The 23,801-nt window shown below is 35.3% G+C and overlaps 2 protein-coding genes across 3 annotated transcripts; both read left to right on the forward strand.

Moving 5' to 3' along the window:
• Positions 1 to 372: 372 nt before the first annotated feature.
• LOC307154758 (uncharacterized protein) lies at positions 373 to 14,545 on the forward strand (the record flags this gene model as incomplete). Its single annotated transcript, XM_079864847.1, has 53 exons — positions 373 to 438; positions 528 to 589; positions 749 to 849; positions 958 to 1,024; positions 1,125 to 1,279; positions 1,387 to 1,508; positions 1,598 to 1,659; positions 1,820 to 1,920; positions 2,030 to 2,096; positions 2,197 to 2,351; positions 2,459 to 2,580; positions 2,670 to 2,731; positions 2,891 to 2,991; positions 3,101 to 3,167; positions 3,268 to 3,422; positions 3,530 to 3,651; positions 3,741 to 3,802; positions 3,962 to 4,062; positions 4,171 to 4,237; positions 4,338 to 4,492; positions 4,600 to 4,721; positions 4,811 to 4,872; positions 5,020 to 5,120; positions 5,230 to 5,296; positions 5,397 to 5,551; positions 5,659 to 5,780; positions 5,870 to 5,931; positions 6,092 to 6,192; positions 6,302 to 6,368; positions 6,469 to 6,623; positions 6,731 to 6,852; positions 6,942 to 7,003; positions 7,163 to 7,263; positions 7,373 to 7,439; positions 7,540 to 7,694; positions 7,802 to 7,923; positions 8,013 to 8,074; positions 8,222 to 8,322; positions 8,431 to 8,497; positions 8,598 to 8,752; positions 8,860 to 8,981; positions 9,071 to 9,132; positions 9,292 to 9,392; positions 10,593 to 10,620; positions 10,733 to 10,914; positions 11,133 to 11,248; positions 11,366 to 11,424; positions 12,290 to 12,418; positions 12,544 to 12,725; positions 12,931 to 13,046; positions 13,187 to 13,245; positions 13,405 to 13,645; positions 13,836 to 14,545. The coding sequence occupies 53 exons, from the start codon at positions 373 to 375 to the stop codon at positions 13,929 to 13,931; spliced, it is 5,493 nt and encodes a 1,830-aa protein (XP_079720973.1). The 3' UTR covers positions 13,932 to 14,545.
• Positions 14,546 to 15,905: 1,360 nt separating this feature from the next.
• Positions 15,906 to 22,384, forward strand: LOC307145718 (uncharacterized protein). Of its 2 annotated transcripts, none has more exons than XM_079849172.1 (8): positions 15,906 to 16,287; positions 16,408 to 16,520; positions 18,125 to 18,227; positions 18,466 to 18,563; positions 18,650 to 18,752; positions 19,056 to 19,147; positions 20,023 to 20,107; positions 20,291 to 22,384. In XM_079849172.1, the coding sequence occupies exons 1-8, from the start codon at positions 15,915 to 15,917 to the stop codon at positions 21,079 to 21,081; spliced, it is 1,758 nt and encodes a 585-aa protein (XP_079705298.1). In that variant the 5' UTR covers positions 15,906 to 15,914; the 3' UTR covers positions 21,082 to 22,384. The 2 variants fall into 2 exon arrangements, with proteins under 2 accessions (XP_079705298.1, XP_079705299.1); XM_079849173.1 differs by having other exon boundaries at positions 15,924 to 16,287; positions 20,026 to 20,107.
• Positions 22,385 to 23,801: the final 1,417 nt, after the last annotated feature.

Consider the following 23,801-nt stretch of genomic DNA (forward strand, 5'->3'; position numbering starts at 1 on the left):
TACTTTCATTGTAAAGATGTGAAATATATTAAACAAAAGAGGTGCTCTTTACAGATCTGGTTCAGCAGTGGTCACGAGCAAGCTGCTGTTCAACTCCTCATCTCCAGTCCCCAGTGAAGCTCTGGTCCTCAGTGCTGTCAACACTCTTCTGAAATCCAGACAGTCACAGCTCAATGAATCAGTGAAGGTGGTGAATGTCACTTATCAGAGTAAGTTTCATCATCTTGAATTGAAAAGTATTTCACCTACAAATTTTCAACCAGTGATGTGATGCCAAGCTTTGACTGAATAAAAATGTGTGATTGTTTGCCAACAGAAATCTCAGAAACCTCCTATGCCGTCGTCATTACGTTTAATCTGAGTAATATCAGCATGTCTGAAGTCCCTGAGCTCAGAAACAACACTTACACGCAAGTGCAGGATGTTGTCAATAATGCGGTAAAGATTTATCATTAAAAAATACAGAAGTCTGAATCTGATATAAAGCTTCTTCAGAGTTGAATGAAGTATTTGATTTTCTTTTGCAGCTGAACACTCTTCTGAATGAACCTAACAGTCCAACATTGAAGTCCAATTCATCCAACTTCACGTAAGATCCAAACTGACTTTGCAATCTTCATTTTGTCTCCGCATATTTTAGCTTATTAAAGCAATCCAAAATGAAAAATACTTTTTCTAGGTCATTTTCATAAATTGTTTTGCAATTTGGATTAAAGTCCTTAAACAGTATCTTCTGATTTTCCCACAGGAGCTCTTCAAACAAGATTGATGGCAGGATGGAGTACACCTTCCAGGATGGAGATGTCATTCAAGCAGTCAGCTTCATAAATGAGCTTCGTTCACAATTGGGTACGTCAATAATGATAATCTATGGCTATACACAATTCTAAAATGTAAAGAATTACTTTTGCTGTAATTCACAAAAGACTTATTGTTTGTTTTACCATTTTGTTGTAGAATTGATCACTACAACAGTGATTCCACAATCAACAACCGGTTCCTCTGTGGCTCCTTCAAACCTAATGTTAGTGTTGACTTACCATTTTGAGAGCTCACTATGATTCATGGAGTACTTTCATTGTAAAGATGTGAAATATATTAAACAAAAGAGGTTATCTTTACAGATCTGGTTCAGCAGTGGTCACGAGCAAGCTGCTGTTCAACTCCTCATCTCCAGTCCCCAGTGAAGCTCTGGTCCTCAGTGCTGTCAACACTCTTCTGAAATCCAGACAGTCACAGCTCAATGAATCAGTGAAGGTGGTGAATGTCACTTATCAGAGTAAGTTTCATCATCTTGAATTGAAAAGTATTTCACCTACAAATTTTCAACCAGTGATTTAATGCCAAGCTTTGACTGAATAAAAATGTGTGATTGTTTGCCAACAGAAATTTCAGAAACCTCCTATGCCGTCGTCATTACGTTTAATCTGAGTAATATCAGCATGTCTGAAGTCCCTGAGCTCAGAAACAACACTTACATGCAAGTGCAGGATGTTGTCAATAATGCGGTAAAGATTTATCATTAAAAAATACAGAAGTCTGAATCTGATATAAAGCTTCTTCAGAGTTGAATGAAGTATTTGATTTTCTTTTGCAGCTGAACACTCTTCTGAATGAACCTAACAGTCCAACATTGAAGTCCAATTCATCCAACTTCACGTAAGATGCAAACTGACTTTGCAATCTTCACTTTGTCTTCGCATATTTTAGCTTATTAAAGCAATCCAAAATGAAAAAATACTTTTTCTAGGTCATTTGCATAAATTGTTTTGCAATATGGATTGAAGTCCTTAAACAGTATCTTCTGATTTTCCCACAGCAGCTCTTCAAACAAGATTGATGGCAGGATGGAATACACCTTCCAGGATGGAGATGTCATTCAACCAGTCAGCTTCATAAATGAGCTTCGTTCACAATTGGGTACGTCAATAATGATAATCTATGGCTATACACAATTCTAAAATGCAAAGAATTACTTTTGCTGTAATTCACAAAAGACTTATTGTTTGTTTTTTCCATTTTGTTGTAGAAGTGATCACTACAACAGTGATTCCACAATCAACAACCGGTTCCTCTGTGGCTCCTTCAAACCTAATGTTAGTGTTGACTTACCATTTTGAGAGCTCACTATGATTCATGGAGTACTTTCATTGTAAAGATGTGAAATATATTAAACAAAAGAGGTTATCTTTACAGATCTGGTTCAGCAGTGGTCACGAGCAAGCTGCTGTTCAACTCCTCATCTCCAGTCCCCAGTGAAGCTCTGGTCCTCAGTGCTGTCAACACTCTTCTGAAATCCAGACAGTCACAGCTCAATGAATCAGTGAAGGTGGTGAATGTCACTTATCAGAGTAAGTTCCATCATCTTGAATCGAAAAGTATTTCACCTACAAATTTTCAACCAGTGATTTAATGCCAGGCTTTGACTGAATAAAAATGTGTGATTGTTTGCCAACAGAAATCTCAGAAACCTCCTATGCCGTCGTCATTACGTTTAATCTGAGTAATATCAGCATGTCTGAAGTCCCTGAGCTCAGAAACAACACTTACACGCAAGTGCAGGATGTTGTCAATAATGCGGTAAAGATTTATCATTAAAAAATACAGAAGTCTGAATCTGATATAAAGCTTCTTCAGAGTTGAATGAAGTATTTGATTTTCTTTTGCAGCTGAACACTCTTCTGAATGAACCTAACAGTCCAACATTGAAGTCCAATTCATCCAACTTCACGTAAGATGCAAACTGACTTTGCAATCTTCACTTTGTCTTCGCATATTTTAGCTTATTAAAGCAATCCAAAATGAAAAATACTTTTTCTAGGTCATTTTCATAAATTGTTTTGCAATATGGATTGAAGTCCTTAAACAGTATCTTCTGATTTTCCCACAGCAGCTCTTCAAACAAGATTGATGGCAGCATGGAATACACCTTCCAGGATGGAGATGTCATTCAACCAGTCAGCTTCATAAATGAGCTTCGTTCACAATTGGGTACGTCAATAATGATAATCTATGGCTATACACAATTCTAAAATGCAAAGAATTACTTTTGCTGTAATTCACAAAAGACTTATTGTTTGTTTTTTCCATTTTGTTGTAGAAGTGATCACTACAACAGTGATTCCACAATCAACAACCGGTTCCTCTGTGGCTCCTTCAAACCTAATGTTAGTGTTGACTTACCATTTTGAGAGCTCACTATCATTCATGGAGTACTTTCATTGTAAAGATGTGAAATATATTAAACAAAAGAGGTTATCTTTACAGATCTGGTTCAGCAGTGGTCACGAGCAAGCTGCTGTTCAACTCCTCATCTCCAGTCCCCAGTGAAGCTCTGGTCCTCAGTGCTGTCAACACTCTTCTGAAATCCAGACAGTCACAGCTCAATGAATCAGTGAAGGTGGTGAATGTCAATTATCAGAGTAAGTTTCATCATCTTGAATTGAAAAGTATTTCACCTACAAATTTTCAACCAGTGATTTAATGCCAAGCTTTGACTGAATAAAAATGTGTGATTGTTTGCCATCAGAAATCTCAGAAACCTCCTATGCCGTCGTCATTACGTTTAATCTGAGTAATATCAGCATGTCTGAAGTCCCTGAGCTCAGAAACAACACTTACACGCAAGTGCAGGATGTTGTCAATAATGCGGTAAAGATTTATCATTAAAAAATACAGAAGTCTGAATCTGATATAAAGCTTCTTCAGAGTTGAATGAAGTATTTGATTTTCTTTTGCAGCTGAACACTCTTCTGAATGAACCTAACAGTCCAACATTGAAGCCCAATTCATCCAACTTCACGTAAGATGCAAACTGACTTTGCAATCTTCACTTTGTCTCCGCATATTTTAGCTTATTAAAGCAATCCAAAATGAAAAATACTTTTTATAGGTCATTTTCATAAATTGTTTTGCAATATGGATTGAAGTCCTTAAACAGTATCTTCTGATTTTCCCGCAGGAGCTCTTCAAACAAGATTGATGGCAGCATGGAATACACCTTCCAGGATGGAGATGTCATTCAACCAGTCAGCTTCATAAATGAGCTTCGTTCACAATTGGGTAAGTCAATAATGATAATCTATGACTATACACAATTCTAAAATGTAAAGAATTACTTTTGCTGTAATTCACAAAAGACTTATTGTTTGTTTTACCATTTTGTTGTAGAAGTGATCACTACAACAGTGATTCCACAATCAACAACCGGTTCCTCTGTGGCTCCTTCAAACCTAATGTTAGTGTTGACTTACCATTTCGAGAGCTCACTATCATTCATGGAGTACTTTCATTGTAAAGATGTGAAATATATTAAACAAAAGAGGTTATCTTTACAGATCTGGTTCAGCAGTGGTCACGAGCAAGCTGCTGTTCAACTCCTCATCTCCAGTCCCCAGTGAAGCTCTGGTCCTCAGTGCTGTCAACACTCTTCTGAAATCCAGACAGTCACAGCTCAATGAATCAGTGAAGGTGGTGAATGTCACTTATCAGAGTAAGTTTCATCATCTTGAATTGAAAAGTATTTCACCTACAAATTTTCAACCAGTGATTTAATGCCAAGCTTTGACTGAATAAAAATGTGTGATTGTTTGCCAACAGAAATCTCAGAAACCTCCTATGCCGTCGTCATTACGTTTAATCTGAGTAATATCAGCATGTCTGAAGTCCCTGAGCTCAGAAACAACACTTACACGCAAGTGCAGGATGTTGTCAATAATGCGGTAAAGATTTATCATTAAAAAATACAGAAGTCTGAATCTGATATAAAGCTTCTTCAGAGTTGAATGAAGTATTTGATTTTCTTTTGCAGCTGAACACTCTTCTGAATGAACCTAACAGTCCAACATTGAAGTCCAATTCATCCAACTTCACGTAAGATGCAATCTTCACTTTGTCTTCGCATATTTTAGCTTATTAAAGCAATCCAAAATGAAAAAATACTTTTTCTAGGTCATTTGCATAAATTGTTTTGCAATATGGATTGAAGTCCTTAAACAGTATCTTCTGATTTTCCCACAGGAGCTCTTCAAACAAGATTGATGGCAGGATGGAATACACCTTCCAGGATGGAGATGTCATTCAACCAGTCAGCTTCATAAATGAGCTTCGTTCACAATTGGGTACGTCAATAATGATAATCTATGGCTATACACAATTCTAAAATGTAAAGAATTACTTTTGCTGTAATTCACAAAAGACTTATTGTTTGTTTTTTCCATTTTGTTGTAGAAGTGATCACTACAACAGTGATTCCACAATCAGCAACCGGTTCCTCTGTGGCTCCATCAAACCTAATGTTAGTGTTGACTTACCATTTTGAGAGCTCACTATCATTCATGGAGTACTTTCATTGTAAAGATGTGAAATATATTAAACAAAAGAGGTTATCTTTACAGATCTGGTTCAGCAGTGGTCACAAGCAAGCTGCTGTTCAACTCCTCATCTCCAGTCCCCAGTGAAGCTCTGGTCCTCAGTGCTGTCAACACTCTTCTGAAATCCAGACAGTCACAGCTCAATGAATCAGTGAAGGTGGTGAATGTCACTTATCAGAGTAAGTTTCATCATCTTGAATTGAAAAGTATTTCACCTACAAATTTTCAACCAGTGATTTAATGCCAAGCTTTGACTGAATAAAAATGTGTGATTGTTTGCCAACAGAAATCTCAGAAACCTCCTATGCCGTCGTCATTACGTTTAATCTGAGTAATATCAGCATGTCTGAAGTCCCTGAGCTCAGAAACAACACTTACATGCAAGTGCAGGATGTTGTCAATAATGCGGTAAAGATTTATCATTAAAAAATACAGAAGTCTGAATCTGATATAAAGCTTCTTCAGAGTTGAATGAAGTATTTGATTTTCTTTTGCAGCTGAACACTCTTCTGAATGAACCTAACAGTCCAACATTGAAGTCCAATTCATCCAACTTCACGTAAGATGCAAACTGACTTTGCAATCTTCACTTTGTCTTCGCATATTTTAGCTTATTAAAGCAATCCAAAATGAAAAAATACTTTTTCTAGGTCATTTGCATAAATTGTTTTGCAATATGGATTGAAGTCCTTAAACAGTATCTTCTGATTTTCCCACAGGAGCTCTTCAAACAAGATTGATGGCAGGATGGAATACACCTTCCAGGATGGAGATGTCATTCAAGCAGTCAGCTTCATAAATGAGCTTCGTTCACAATTGGGTACGTCAATAATGATAATCTATGGCTATACACAATTCTAAAATGCAAAGAATTACTTTTGCTGTAATTCACAAAAGACTTATTGTTTGTTTTTTCCATTTTGTTGTAGAAGTGATCACTACAACAGTGATTCCACAATCAACAACCGGTTCCTCTGTGGCTCCTTCAAACCTAATGTTAGTGTTGACTTACCATTTTGAGAGCTCACTATGATTCATGGAGTACTTTCATTGTAAAGATGTGAAATATATTAAACAAAAGAGGTTATCTTTACAGATCTGGTTCAGCAGTGGTCACGAGCAAGCTGCTGTTCAACTCCTCATCTCCAGTCCCCAGTGAAGCTCTGGTCCTCAGTGCTGTCAACACTCTTCTGAAATCCAGACAGTCACAGCTCAATGAATCAGTGAAGGTGGTGAATGTCACTTATCAGAGTAAGTTTCATCATCTTGAATTGAAAAGTATTTCACCTACAAATTTTCAACCAGTGATTTAATGCCAAGCTTTGACTGAATAAAAATGTGTGATTGTTTGCCAACAGAAATCTCAGAAACCTCCTATGCCGTCGTCATTACGTTTAATCTGAGTAATATCAGCATGTCTGAAGTCCCTGAGCTCAGAAACAACACTTACATGCAAGTGCAGGATGTTGTCAATAATGCGGTAAAGATTTATCATTAAAAAATACAGAAGTCTGAATCTGATATAAAGCTTCTTCAGAGTTGAATGAAGTATTTGATTTTCTTTTGCAGCTGAACACTCTTCTGAATGAACCTAACAGTCCAACATTGAAGCCCAATTCATCCAACTTCACGTAAGATGCAAACTGACTTTGCAATCTTCACTTTGTCTTCGCATATTTTAGCTTATTAAAGCAATCCAAAATGAAAAATACTTTTTCTAGGTCATTTTCATAAATTGTTTTGCAATATGGATTGAAGTCCTTAAACAGTATCTTCTGATTTTCCCACAGCAGCTCTTCAAACAAGATTGATGGCAGCATGGAATACACCTTCCAGGATGGAGATGTCATTCAACCAGTCAGCTTCATAAATGAGCTTCGTTCACAATTGGGTACGTCAATAATGATAATCTATGGCTATACACAATTCTAAAATGTAAAGAATTACTTTTGCTGTAATTCACAAAAGACTTATTGTTTGTTTTTTCCATTTTGTTGTAGAAGTGATCACTACAACAGTGATTCCACAATCAACAACCGGTTCCTCTGTGGCTCCTTCAAACCTAATGTTAGTGTTGACTTACCATTTTGAGAGCTCACTATCATTCATGGAGTACTTTCATTGTAAAGATGTGAAATATATTAAACAAAAGAGGTTATCTTTACAGATCTGGTTCAGCAGTGGTCACGAGCAAGCTGCTGTTCAACTCCTCATCTCCAGTCCCCAGTGAAGCTCTGGTCCTCAGTGCTGTCAACACTCTTCTGAAATCCAGACAGTCACAGCTCAATGAATCAGTGAAGGTGGTGAATGTCACTTATCAGAGTAAGTTTCATCATCTTGAATTGAAAAGTATTTCACCTACAAATTTTCAACCAGTGATTTAATGCCAAGCTTTGACTGAATAAAAATGTGTGATTGTTTGCCAACAGAAATCTCAGAAACCTCCTATGCCGTCGTCATTACGTTTAATCTGAGTAATATCAGCATGTCTGAAGTCCCTGAGCTCAGAAACAACACTTACACGCAAGTGCAGGATGTTGTCAATAATGCGGTAAAGATTTATCATTAAAAAATACAGAAGTCTGAATCTGATATAAAGCTTCTTCAGAGTTGAATGAAGTATTTGATTTTCTTTTGCAGCTGAACACTCTTCTGAATGAACCTAACAGTCCAACATTGAAGTCCAATTCATCCAACTTCACGTAAGATGCAATCTTCACTTTGTCTTCGCATATTTTAGCTTATTAAAGCAATCCAAAATGAAAAAATACTTTTTCTAGGTCATTTGCATAAATTGTTTTGCAATATGGATTGAAGTCCTTAAACAGTATCTTCTGATTTTCCCACAGGAGCTCTTCAAACAAGATTGATGGCAGCATGGAATACACCTTCCAGGATGGAGATGTCATTCAACCAGTCAGCTTCATAAATGAGCTTCGTTCACAATTGGGTAAGTCAATAATGATAATCTATGGCTATACACAATTCTAAAATGTAAAGAATTACTTTTGCTGTAATTCACAAAAGACTTATTGTTTGTTTTTCCATTTTGTTGTAGAAGTGATCACTACAACAGTGATTCCACAATCAACAACCGGTTCCTCTGTGGCTCCTTCAAACCTAATGTTAGTGTTGACTTACCATTTTGAGAGCTCACTATCATTCATGGAGTACTTTCATTGTAAAGATGTGAAATATAGTAAACAAAAGAGGTTATCTTTACAGATCTGGTTCAGCAGTGGTCACGAGCAAGCTGCTGTTCAACTCCTCATCTCCAGTCCCCAGTGAAGCTCTGGTCCTCAGTGCTGTCAACACTCTTCTGAAATCCAGACAGTCACAGCTCAATGAATCAGTGAAGGTGGTGAATGTCAATTATCAGAGTAAGTTTCATCATCTTGAATTGAAAAGTATTTCAGCTACAAATTTTCAACCAGTGATTTAATGCCAAGCTTTGACTGAATAAAAATGTGTGATTGTTTGCCAACAGAAATCTCAGAAACCTCCTATGCCGTCGTCATTACGTTTAATCTGAGTAATATCAGCATGTCTGAAGTCCCTGAGCTCAGAAACAACACTTACATGCAAGTGCAGGATGTTGTCAATAATGCGGTAAAGATTTATCATTAAAAAATACAGAAGTCTGAATCTGATATAAAGCTTCTTCAGAGTTGAATGAAGTATTTGATTTTCTTTTGCAGCTGAACACTCTTCTGAATGAACCTAACAGTCCAACATTGAAGCCCAATTCATCCAACTTCACGTAAGATGCAAACTGACTTTGCAATCTTCACTTTGTCTCCGCATATTTTAGCTTATTAAAGCAATCCAAAATGAAAAATACTTTTTCTAGGTCATTTTCATAAATTGTTTTGCAATATGGATTGAAGTCCTTAAACAATATCTTCTGATTTTCCCGCAGGAGCTCTTCAAACAAGATTGATGGCAGGATGGAGTACACCTTCCGGGATGGAGAAGTCATTCAACCAGTCAGCTTCATAAATGAGCTTCGTTCACAGACAGGTTTGTCAAAACTGACAATGAATTGCTCCACTGACTCCAAATACTGCAAGCATCCTCCACTAATCATTGCTTTATTATACAGTCTCAACAACAGCCATTGTTGTTGACAACAAGCACAACTTCTCCACTGACTTTGTAAAAGCAATGATTCCAGTCTGATCTTTACAATTTTCATTATTCATTATAGTTGTATAATTATTTTTATTGTATTAATATTATTACCTGACATTGTCCCCAACAGTTTGTGAATTTGTTGGACATTGGGATGTTTTAACAGATCAGATGCAGACACAAGATCGTTTTTCTTCTTGTCATCTTCATTTATCAAATCTCTTATTGAAAAAAAAAAAGATGTGGCACATATTTTAGTATAACTCTTATAATATGTCATGTAGGCTATAGCACAGTGAGTGAGAGAGAAAAATAATATATTTGATTTATTCATGAACGAATAAATGCTACATTACAATATGAAACAAATAACACAGAAGACTATAAAACAGACTATGAGTGGAAAAAATAAAGACAATAGTTATAGATATTTTCAGTATTTTTGTATTCCATAAAGGACCAAATTAAACAAATTAAACAAATAATAATAATAATAATAATAATAATACATAGGTTATAGGCTACTCAAAACACTATGCCCTCGTTGCTTAAATAACATTTAAATACTCTATAGTATAGTTAGTAGTGTCTAATGAAACCACCATTTGTATCTATTTATTCTATCTTTAACTCGGCTTTACAGTTTAAATTAGGCTACATTAAATACGAGATTAATACATGCGTGTTAAAAACTATTCCTATTCTGTGCATGTGCGTCGAACATCAACTACGTATTTGATTAATCAAGTACGTCATCGCACTACAGGCCGCAGCGAGGACAGTCTCTGTTTTTCTGAGCCCCAACAATGACATTTTAAACATGCTGTAAAAAATGATCTGCTGGGTGTTTTGAGCTAAAACTTCACATACACACTCTGAGGACATCAGAGACTTAGGACATCAGAGACTTATTTTAAATCTTGTGAAAAGGGTCATAATAGGTGCCCTTTAAATGGCCAAACTGACAGTCAGATATTACATTAACATTTAAAAAAAAAAAGATGTCATGTTTTATGTCTTGCACCAAAAACACCAAATACTGTCATTGAAAGTCTGATCTCCTCCTTTACTTGTTATTTTCTTTTACAGCAAACGCTTTGACAACAGCTCCAAAACCGTAAGTCCAACGAGTCCAATCATTAATTTTGTGAAATCCAGTTGTTTCCATTTTCTATGTTTACATTTTCAATTATTTATCATCCTTTTTTTTTTTTTTTTTTTTTTTTTAGTATTAGTGGCGTGGTTATCAAGATTCGCCTAGTGTTTGTCACACTGGGCCCAAAACCAAGTGAGAGTAACGTTCTGCTGGTAATTAATTCTCTGCTGGCCTCAAATCTCACAACTAAAGAAACCACCAAAACAAGAGTAATCCCAAGTGACCCTGTGATCATGGCGGATGTCACCTATTCGAGTGAGTTTTTCTTTTTGTGCTATTTTTGTGTGTGTGAATATAACATTTAAATGCAAATAGTATACATCTGGTAGACCTGTAGTAAGCTTTTATGGCTTCTTTAGAAGGAAAATAATCAATAATTATATAGCTATCAATAATAATTATGAATAAGAATGGATAATGACATTTTTTTCCACCCACACATACAACTAATTATTTTTGTTATATGTCTTAAGGTATTAATGAGACTGCCTATGCTCTCAACTTTGAATTTGAACTCAGCGGTTTATCTGTGAATGATACACAGAAGAATCAAGCCTATGTTGAAATACAAAACAAGATAAATAAATTGGTGAGTTGGAGAGGCTTGGATATTGCGGTCCTTAAAAAAAAAAAACCCTGAAATTAAAATTGCCTTATTTTAATCACATTAACTGCTATTCTCTATATTTATTGCTGCACTCTTCAGGTGGCGCAGATCCTACAGAATCCCTCAGCAGCTCTTACATTTATTCCAGCCAATTTCACGTGAGTTCAGATCTGTTGTGATTCCTGTCTTGTGTTCCCCTTGTCTTGTGTGGACTTTTGTTATTTCCTGTCCTGTGCCATGTTTTGTAGTTTTTCTTGTTTATTAGTCTCCCCAGGTGTTTCTGATTAACCACACCCCCTTGTTATCTTGTTTAGCTTGTTTGCCTGTATATTTAAACCTCTGTGCTTCAGTTGTTGTTTGTCGGTCATTGTAGCTGTTTCCATGTTCCTGTCCTGAGTTCCATTGTTTGCTCTGGATTTTCTGTTTGTTTCATTAAAGTAGTGCTTGCATGTGGATTCTCTCTCCGCTTCGTTCCTGCCTCAACACGTTGGAACATGGAACATGGAAACAGCTACAACGACCGTTGAGGCAGGAACGTGTTGAGGCAGGAACGTGTTGAGGCAGGAACGTGTTGAGGCAGGAACGAAGCGGAGAGAGAATCCACATGCAAGCACTACTTTAATGAAACAAACAGAAAATCCAGAGCAAACAATGGAACTCAGGACAGGAACATGGAAACAGCTACAATGACCGACAAACAACAACTGAAGCACAGAGGTTTAAATATACAGGCAAACAAGCTAAACAAGATAACAAGGGGGTGTGGTGAATCAGAAACACCTGGGGAGACTAATAAACAAGAAAAACTACAAAACATGGCACAGGACAGGAAATAACAAAAGTCCACACAAGACAAGGGGAACACAAGACAGGAATCACGACATGATCCACTATTTAATTTGTTGAGCAGAAATGTCATTTAGACTTTTGCCAGTGGGATGATTTTGATACATGGGTGAATGATGAAAAAATGTTTAGTTATGTCCTTTTTGTTTCTCATTGTACGTTTTAATCTCCCCACAGTGATTCAGCGGGTTCCTCTGTGCTTGTGGCCAATGTTGCCTATGTTTTCTCAGAACGTGACGGTGGATTTGCAGCTTTTGGTAGCTTGGTCACACAGCTTTTCGTGACCTTTCCCACATCTCCAAAACTGTAAGTCCAACGAGTCCAATCATTAATTTTGTGAAATCCAGTTGGTTTCATTTTCTATGTTTACATTTTCAATTATTTATCATCCCTTTTTTTTTTTTTTTTTTTTTTTTTTTTTTTTTTTTTAGTATTAGTGGCGTGGTTATTAAGATTCGCCTTGTGTTTGTCACACTGGGCCCAAGACCAAGTGAGAGTAACGTTCTGCTGGTAGTTAATTCTCTGCTGGCCTCAAATCTTACAACTAAACAAACCACCAAAACAAGAGTAATCACAAGTGACCCTGTGATCAAGGCGAATGTCATCTATTCGAGTAAGTTTTTCTTTCTTCTTTATGTGCCATTTTTGTGTGTGTGAATATAACATTTGAATGCAAATAGTGTAAATCTGGCAGACCTGTAGTAAGCTTCTATGGCTTCTTTAGAAGGCAAATAATCAATAATTATGAATAAGAATGGATAATGAAATTTTTTTCCACCCACACATACAACTAATTCTTTTTGTTATATGTCTTTAAGGTATTAATGAGACTGCCTATGCTCTCAACTTTGAATTTGAACTCAGCGGTTTATCTGTGAATGATACACAGAAGAATCAAGCCTATATTGAAATACAAAACAAGATAAATAAGTTGGTGAGTTGGAGAGGCTTAGATATTGCAGTTCTTCAAAAAAAAAAAAAAAAAAAAAAAAAAAAAACAACACCTGAAATTAAAATTGCCTTATTTTAATCACATTAACTGCTATTCTCTATATTTATTGCTGCACTCTTCAGGTGGCGCAGATCCTACAGAATCCCTCAGCAGCTCTTACATTTATTCCAGCCAATTTCACGTGAGTTCAGATCCACTATTTAATTTGTTGAGCAGAAATGTCTAAATGACATTTCTGCTTTTGCCAGTGGGATGATTTTGATACATGTGTGTGAATGACAAAATAATGTTTAATTTATGTCCTTTCTGTTTCTCATTGTACGTTTTAATCTCCCCACAGTGATTCAGCGGGTTCCTCTGTGCTTGAGGCCAATGTTACCTATGTTTTCTCAGAACGTGACGGTGGATTTGCAGCTTTTGGTAGCTTGGTCACACAACTTTTCCTGACCTTTACCACACCTGTTCCAACCACCATTAACACTACAACCTCAAATAACAGCACAAACGTAGCATGGATTGTGGCGATCATTGTCCCTGTGGCTATTGTCCTCGGGCTTATACCTTGCTGGATTCTCCTTTGCGTAAGTTTTATGATGATTGAATGTCAAAAATGTGCATTGGTAGTGAAGTGATTCATGATAACAGGGATTTGTTCTCCTTTGATCTGCCTTTTAAATTAGGTTTATAATTGTATAGCTGAATAAATGTTTTAAAGTGTAAAGTGTTCTCTCTCAGGATGGTAACTCTCATTTTGTCTGTTTATGTCTTTAGTGTTTACTCTGTGGATGCTGTGCAGCAGTCAGAAGACGTTGGCACAGAAGACAGTCGTACAACGTACAATACACCACTCGAAACAGCCTCTTCTAGAGATATTTAGAGGGCAAAAACAGGACTGAACACCAATGAAAACATAAATATAAATCATTTAAGACTTGCATTTTGGATATTTAATACTGCCTCCTTTGTAGTAATGAATGTACTATATTAATGATTCTTTTATTTTATAAATTATTTATTTTAATTGAATTACTTTTCTTCATACTCTCTAGTCTAATGAAAATGCATTGATTTTATTTTTGTATTTATTTATAATATTCTGTTAACAGTTCATTAATAATCTTGTGAAAAATTGTGTCTAGTTGATATTACACATTTAATTTAAAGGGACAAATGTAGGTGAATTTACCGTTGCTTATGTATTCGTACTCCATGCACTTTATAAATGCAAAGCAAATGTGGATTCATTTGCATGGACATTTTAAACTGCATAAACTAATAAAAATACTAGATGTATCAATACAAAAGTTTTTTTCCTCTTTGTATTAAAGATTGCTTATTATTGGCCTTAGTCTTGTACATCAAAGTAGTTTATACTGTAGACAATATTATCCAAACTTATCAGTGTTTCTCAGTTGTTCCATTAGGTGGAAATAAATGTATCTACTTTTACAACTTATTAAAGCTATTTAAAGTATTAAAGTATTGTATGAGTGGATAATATGCTTTTCTTTTAAAACAAGATTTATTTATGTTTACATATGCAAATAACACATTATCTATATATGCAAATTAGGCATTATCCATCTTACCTAACCTATCAAATTAGCAGGTGTTCAGAACAGAAATCTGAACATTGAATAAAGCCAGGTTCAAAATTCTTGTTTCATTTTGTTATCATTAGAGTTTTTACAGAGGGGATTTGGATATCTTTTTTTAATCACTCCATAAATCAGAATATAGGCTACTTTCAAAAACCAGACAAAAAATAAAAATCACCTTGATTTTCAGAATATATATATATAAAATCAGGCAAATGACCAAACAACCCCCTCTGCAAAAGAAAAAAAATAAATAAAAAATAAATAAATAAATATAAATATATATATATATATATATATATATATATTGATATAGGATAAGAATATAGGATAAGAAATGTTGTTGAATTTATTTCTAACAGTTTTGTTTGAAAGTTGGCTTCCTTTAAAAATCACGGCCTTCAACTGAAAGTGCTGGGATATGTGGGATCATAGAGACAGAATAAGAGAGAATTTCTTTAATAGGCATACAACATAATTAAGGATGGCTTTAGTAATAGATTCAAATTTGGCCCGACTGCAAATGAGAATATTTAACACAGAAATTTTCATATGATATAGTTCCACTATTACTATCAATTAAATGGGACACTGACCAAATACCTTTCTCCATCCAGTTCTTGTCAAACAGTGATTTGTCCTAACCGTAATATATCTATTATTCCATAATTGTGTATTGTGTGGTGTAAAGTTATGATTATATAAAATCTTCCAGTATAACAAAACCTGTTGATGAAATTGGGATCATTTAATTGGCAGACGTTGAACGGTGAAATCACAACTTAGTAAAAAATTATATACCTCCTAATTTCTTAAACAATTCTCCTGAAATATGAAGCCAAAAAATATTGTGGTTTAATTTTCAGGGTCCCATTTATAGAATCAAAATCAATGGCTTGTAACCCTCCGTCTTTATAATCTTTTGTCATCTCTACCCTTATGGGTTTTCTTCCTCCAGATGTAACCAAAGTTAACCTGATTGATTTTTCAATGGCTCTATTTAAAAATAGCTATTGTGTTGCAGGATAGTCAAGAATACTCTACCTAATAAGCTTATATCTCGCAATAGCCAGTTAAGTATAATTTGACATTTATCTAGTACTTTCTACGCATTCATATATTCATTTTCAACAGAATCTTTTCGGCTCAATCTTTAATATTCCGTCCATATATCTGACGTATGCGGACATGAACATTTCTTAGTAGGATATGAGCTTTTATTTTAAAAATCCTAAGCGGATGTTGTCAACTCATGGCCAGCTTCGCGTTTTCAGGAAGAGCTCCAGACCAGTACACAAACACTAATTTGAACTGGGTCACTAATATTAGCTTCATAAAAATAGATTTCAACACAATGGCAAATATATTAACGTTTCAAACGCAAATCGCTTCAGTTATGGAAGTTCTAGCAAACGCCGCTGTGGCAGAAATCTGCAAACTTGTTGAGGACAGCTATGCCGAATTACATCTTGAAATATCACAAACAAAAAAGGAGAATAACCTCCTTACAAAGAAATTGAAAACGATAGAAATCCGGGATTCATTTTATCGAAGAGCGCATAAACTGATGAACGAATCAACTGCTATGACCAGAACTAACGTTAGTGTTCACGAAAAAGTGTCAGGTAAGGGTGATTGGAATGGGAATTATAACATGGTGACAGCGGTTTTGGATAACTCCATTATTTTGAACGCCACTATTGTAACTTCATTGTTCACGGTGAAGGTACTATGCTTATTTCCAGGGCGAATCAGCGTGAAAGTCGCTTCGGTGTGTAATAATGTTGGTAACGTTAGTGATGAAGAGGGATCAGTTCACCGCGGTAACTCACGTCTTCAGCCCGAAAGACTTGACCAGGTCTGCATAAACAATGAATGGAGTGTGTATCTCATTGCCTTAATCTTATCAAGAAACGTATTATTTTTTTGTCCTCGTACACTGTCTGATAATCGTCAGTTAAAGGGTTAACATTAGATCACCCAAAAATGAAAATTAACCCATATTTACTTGTTCGCCCTCAAGCCACTTTCACACAATCCGAGTTATATAAAAAAATTATCCTGGCTCTTCCAAGTTCTATAATGGGACTCACCTCTCTTCCAAGCTTTATAAAGGGAGTGAATGGTACCTTCTTTTTATTTATCTTTTTATATTTACTCTCACCTAAGCTTACACTACTTTTACATCCTATGTCATATGTTGGGTCAGAGGTAACTTTTCCGCCGGAACTAGACTCACGTACGGCCGTTACCGGAAGCCACTGATTATAGTTTCTAAAGTTATAAATATGGCTGCATATAATATAATGAATGCCTTTATTAACACCCTGGGGCCATATTGATAACTTTTATTATGGATGGATGTGCTTTTTGGGCTTCAAAATGTAAAGTACCATTCATTATAAAGCATGGAAGAGCCAGAATATTTTTTTATATAACTCAGATTGTGCGTCTGGCTGAAAGAAGAAAGTCATATACACTTAGGATGGCTTGAGAGAGTGAGTAAATTATGGGACAATTTTCATTTTTGCGTGAACAAACCCTTTAACTGCAAACCTCTATTAACTGTTCATTCAATCAGTTGTATGACTCTTTCTCTGTGTTCAATATCTTTATCTCAAAGCACTCAAAAAGTTTTCCAAACAATTCTTATATTTTCCCATTTATCACAGATTTCATATTTTGTGTTATGCTTGCATCTCAACAATTCTCTGAAATTACCTATAAAACTAATAATATATATATAAAAAAGTTTAAATAACCTACACGTGATCCCTTTTGGATGATTAACATTTTTAAGAGTGATGATGTGGCATACATATTTTGTAAGTGTGCATTTCCTTTCAGCAGTTTGGTTTGTATGTTGCTTGCTATAATTAAATTGTTTGTTAATATAAAACAATATATTCTGTTCAAAAGTTTGGAGTCGGAAAGGTTTTTAAATATGTTTGAAATTAGTCTCTTATTTTATTTGACCATAAATGCAGTAAAACAGTAGTATTGTTAAGTATTATTAAAATTTAAAATAATGTTTTCTACTTTAATATATTTTAAAATGTAATTACAGTCACATGATTCCTCAGAAATCATTCTAATATGCAGATTTGCTTATCAGTTGAAAAGAGTAAAATATTTTTGTGAAATTATCTGATCTTCATTCTTTTAAGAATATGAAGTTCCAAGCACTTATTTGAAATGGAAATCTTTTGTAATATTATAAATCTCATTACTGTTACTTTTGGTCAGTGTAATGCATCCTTGCTCAGTATTAAAAAAAAGTATTAATTAGAATTTTACTGACCCCAAACTTTTGAACACTAATAAGCCCTTGGCCACCCATATCTCTAAATATCAAGATAGTATATTTAGCCAATATCAGTTGATAGTATCACCACTAATTCTGTTCAGATTTTCTATTCCATACACATTTCCTCTCAGTATCCGTTGCAACATTTGTATCAGTCTGTAGGGAGTGATGAGCCAGATGTTTTCATTATTAAAGAGGAGAGACCTGACAACATGAGGTGTGAACAGTCAGAAAGAGAAACAGAGACTACTGAAAATCGTGAGTACAGGGCCTTTCATGTATTTGTGTAATTGTTTTGTCCTTTGTAACTTATTGTAGGGGTTAAGTGTATAGCTTGGATCTTAGATTAGTTGACATGTCATTCAAGCCAACAAGAAGACAAAATATGGCTTGTAAGGATTGCAAGAAGAAATTATCAAATTATTATCAAATAATAATGTTATAAAATTCACCAATAAATGAAAAAGCTTGTATTACTGGTACATCCACCTTGCAGTTGAAGATGACGCCCAGTGCCAGAGTGCAGACGTCTTTGTAACAGTCCACAGAGAAAACATCATTGACCAGAACACAATCCAGCACTGCCATCACGAGGTAGGAAACTGCATGTCTCCATCAGTGAGCTCAGGTGACCACTAATAATGTGTCAGGAATCATGGTGGCTTTGTGCATTTTATCAGTCTGTAGGGGATGATGAGCCAGATGTTCTCATTATTAAAGAGGAGAGACCTGACAATATCAGGTGTGAACAGACATTGGGAGAAACACAGACTGCCGGAAATCGTGAGTATGGTGGGGTTTTGTTATTTATAACTTATTTAAGGGATAATGTGTATAACCATATGAGTTATTACACATATGTATGGTGGAATAGATTTATAAAATGTCAATTATGCGAAGAAATGTTACTATTAATAATAGTGTTATTTTATCTGGGGTTTTTTTTTGGGGGGGGGGGGGGGGTTATATTGATTTTCAAGAGAAAACTATTAAAATGCAAAAAAACGTTTGAATGTAAATTCAGATTTAAATTAATATTTGTGTACCCTGAATTATTTCTACTTTTTTCTTTTCTTTTCTGATTAGATGACACCCAGTACAGTAGCGCAGGAAGCTTTGTAGCAGTTCATAGAGAAAACTTCATAGACCAGGACACAGTCCAACACTGCCATCAAGAGGTTAGTGTGAGAGATGGTAAACTTTTGAATATACCTGTCTTTGTTTACAAATCAGGCTCATGACACAAAAACTGCTTTTCTACAGCTGTGACAATTTCCATACTGCTGCCCTTTTTTTTTGTTTTCATCATTTTTGTTCTCGCTTGTTAAGTCGTGACAAATACTGTTTCCAGGTCCAAGCCTCCAGTCCGTTTCAACTGAGAATCTCAACAGCCATTTATAAGCACACTGTTTAATTATAGGATACATTGAAGCTACACTACAGAGTGGATAAAGGAGATGTAGGTTAGGGTCATGATTTTTGGGAAAAATTAGCACAGGTTTTTTGTTTGATATAGGGATCTGAATGAGTGTTTGCTCCCGGGAACCTTCATAGTAAGCTTTTTTTTATGTTTTAGTATATATATTCAGATTAAAAGACAAATTGTTAACACGTTACAATAAGGTTTCATTTATTGACATAAGATATCTATGTCATTTAATGAACAAACAATGAAAAATACTCTGAAAGACTTAATTTCAACATTTAATAATAACTAACGTAAATAAATTAAACTAATTATTCGTATCTGTTAATATTATTTAATGGACCTGAGCAAACATGAACTAACAATGAACAGTTGTATTTCAATAACTACCATTAACAAAGATTAGAAAATGCTGTAACAAATGTATTGCTCTTAGTTAGTTAGTTAGTTAGTTAGTTAGTTAGTTGTAGTGTTTTAACTAACGTTAACTAATGGGACCTTATTGTAAAGTGTTACCAACAAATCAAATTTCAGATTTCACAGTATAGGATAGTATGTCAAAAATACAAACAATAAGATTTTCTGCTAAATTTGACAAAATTCTCGGTCAATGATTTGTTCCTCTAGCAGCCCAATGGAATGCAACCTGATCTACTTGAGGACGAAAACCCTGAAATGTATGACAGAGGTGAAGGTGCACATTTACTCAATGGTAATTAGAAATTTGTTTTATTTATTCAATGGGTTATTTTATAGATCACCGGATGTGAAGTGTCTGTTTTACAAATGAATCCATCACATTCTTGTTGTGAGCCACTATTTAAGGGACATAATTAGTAGACATTTGCTCACTTTTTATGTAATTTCCATTTAAGCATGTTGTATTTCATAATAGGTGAAACCGGAATGGAGAGAGGTTGTGATGGAGAAGCAGAGACTAACCCACAGCCTATCCCTTCCTATGCCTCATGGGTTTCCAGAAGATTAGACGTAACCACAAACCATTCATCCTTCACTGAATCTGAATGCAACGGAGGACCTTCTGTGAATCAGTTCTTGATGTACAGAGGGAGTGCAGATCCTATGTGTTCCTATGCAACTCCAATAGACTCTAATGGCTTATCTATGCCTGATATTGAAGGCCATTTAACACACCGCAATGGCGGTAACAGCATTTCTCAACCCGAGCAGCCCCCTTTCACGTCGTGCTTTTCTTTCAAACAGTCAAATTCTCCTCATATGCAAAGGAAAGACAAGTTTATGTGTAAACATTGTGGAAAAGCATTCTCTCAACCCAGCACTCTCCTCTTGCATCAAAAACTTCATACCAGGGAGAGGCTCCACAACTGCACACTCTGCGGTAAAAGATTCAGTCAGGCGTCTAGTCTCAAAAGACACCACAGCATCCATAGAGGAGAAAAACCATTCAGATGCCTGCACTGTGGCAAGCAGTTCTCAGATCAGAGCAACCTCAAAAAGCATGTGACTGTTCACACAGGTGAAAAGCCTTATGGTTGTAACCTCTGTGGAAAAATGTTCAACCAGTCGTCGAACCTCAAAACGCATATGAAGATCCACACACGTGAGAAGCCTTTCGGTTGCGATCGATGTGGGCGGATGTTTGCACACAAGTACATTCTGGTGAAACACCAACAGAGAATCTGTGTGTCTACTGGACAAATGTAGACTTCACAACAAGTCTTCCACCTTATGTTTCAATGCGGAAGTAAGCTATTTTCTTTCTGAGACATCTGACTCATTGGCCTCTATCCAGAAATAATGAGAATATTAACACAAATACAGGAAAAACAATTTGCACTACAGACCAATGTATTTATCATTATCATAATCAATTAAAACAGTATAGTAAGAAATACCAGTTTGCATTGTCAAGCAGCATAGCAAACTGTTTTGTACATCTAAAATAGCTGGAAGCGGTTGACACCGAAAGCCAGATTGCATTCAATTTACAAATGGCTGTGGTGCTAAAAAATAAGGTGGATAGAATATGGTATCTCTCTCACAATAGATGAATTTTTGTTGGCTGCATCCGAAATTGCATACTTTTCCTACTATATAGGCGAAAATCTGTTTGTGACAATGAAGTATGTCTGAATTCACATGTAGGCAAAATGTACCCAGATGACCTACTACTCCCACTGAGATTCTGAAATGTGCATATAATGGACACTTTACCCTATCCCATGGGGCCATGGCAGAGGATTTATGAATTGCAGTGAAGCGACGTAACTGACGCTGGTAGGTCACGCGATAATGACAAGTTGGCAAATACATTCGGATTACATTCATACTACACACATACAAACTATATAGAACATGTTTTTTTTAGCGATCGTGAAGTAATTATTTATTCAAAATAAAGTATGCGATTTTGGACTCTTTCTGAAAACATTTCCTTTTCACTAGTTAACATCACAAATCCCCTTCAACCGCTTTCCACTTAACCACCTGGTTACATTCTGAAACTGCCAATTTTGATTATCCAAACAATTCCCTTTGGATAAAATCAAGTACCTACATTTTGTTTTCTCATTGAATATCCTGTTTCACTGAGAAATACATCAGATTTCTGAAGTAAACTGGGCTACTATCAGTTTCATGCTGACTTCATGCATGCAGTGTGCAGTAGATTTCCCTTTCAAAATGTTTGAAATATCTCTACATTAATTGGAAGAAATGTGAAAGAGTATTGTATATATTTTACCTTAAAAAGACTGTTAATAGCTGTTATGTAAGGTCAGCAACTTTAATACTAATAAATTCATGCAAAGGATTTCTGATCATTGCATAGAAAACAACACCTGGTTCTCCAAAAAATTATTCTTGTAAAGGTTACTTGGTCTACACTAAAAATGCTGTGTAATGTAAAGTTGTCCATTTATTGTAAATAATGGTCTTTGAATTCCAAAATATGACAGAAGCTATGATTGGTTAAGGCTGGTTATAGTATAAGTTCTAATAAATAATCAACCCAAATGTCAGTGTGAGAAATTTTTACTGAGAAAGGTTATCTCCATTAGTAACAGTAGTAGTTGCATTGAGATGTTTATTTTCACCAATGATGTAAGATTATTTTTGCATGATGCAAAATTAGATATGGTATATTTAATATAATTGCCATACATGGTAAAGTTTATACAGAAAAATAGATGCATCTATAAATCATCCAAAATTGCCCATTTTGATAAAAAAAAAAGTCATGTTGATTTGTATAGGTGGTTATAAAACATATAATAAATAATCTTATAAGTCTGTATCACACCATAGTCCAGACTTGTTTTTATGATCTTATCTTTTGTCAGTCTAATATGTAATACCATTACCATTTGTACAAAAAAACCTATAGTTACAATTATCTTGGCTATATGTTAAATCATACAAGTATTCATAAAATGTCATTAATCAATGCATGAATCATCTGCAATAGGCAAAGTAAAACCACATAATTAGTGTTGTAGTGATGTATGAAAATACATAAACCAATGCAAAAGGGTTAGGGTGCCCAGAACTGTTGTTTGTGGCAGCTGTAAGCACAATTTTTTTTTACTCAACATGCATATAATATCATGTGATGCTGACAGTCAGGTAATAGTATTTTGAGAAGCAGGCATTCAGCTTGTTTAATTGGCAAAATGTCTATGTCTGCCTATTGACAGAACCAGAATATTAAAATAAACTTTTAATACATACTACAGGACTTTGTGCTTTCAATCAATGCCAAAACAGTACTTTTTAACTCGTTGTCCTTTGCATCAGCATCCGTGAAAACAAATATCATAGTCTGGGAGGTGAGCCAGTCAGAGCCAGCTGGAAAAAATATATAGTCTGTTGTGTAGGAACTAGGAATCAAAAATAATCCAGCAGAGGTTGATCAACTTATATTATGTTTTGTGTAAATGTGCACGAATATATAAAAGATCATTCAAATGCATAGTGTAAACAAATGCTTCTGAAATAGCATTTTAGTACATTCAAATTGGTGTTTCCATACCCGGAGTCCCAACAGGCAGAGCTCTGGTGTGTCCCCTCCATCATGTGGTTGAAGGGCATTAAAGATTAATTTACTTGAATTCATCAGGATCTGTTGTTCTTATTAGTGGTTCAAAGTCTTTGGGAATGTAAAATGGTCAGTTATCGGATCATAAGTTCATGTTTCCAGACTTTGCACACATAATTAGTTGTAGGGGAGAGCGGGGCACAACCTAACACTTTTTGACTTTCTCAGTTTGTGTAAATTCTCTTGGGATTATTATTTTTTTATATGAAAAAGTTACCTTACCAGTGCAGGAAAATTTTGCACATGATATACTGATTCACGACCTGGGGAGCTAGAGAGCTGATTGAGACTCACTTAATATTTTGGATGTCATTGAGGTCCAAACAAC

This window comes from Squalius cephalus (genome assembly GCF_949319135.1).
Source record: "Squalius cephalus genome assembly, chromosome: 2".
Classification (NCBI taxonomy): domain Eukaryota; kingdom Metazoa; phylum Chordata; class Actinopteri; order Cypriniformes; family Leuciscidae; genus Squalius; species Squalius cephalus.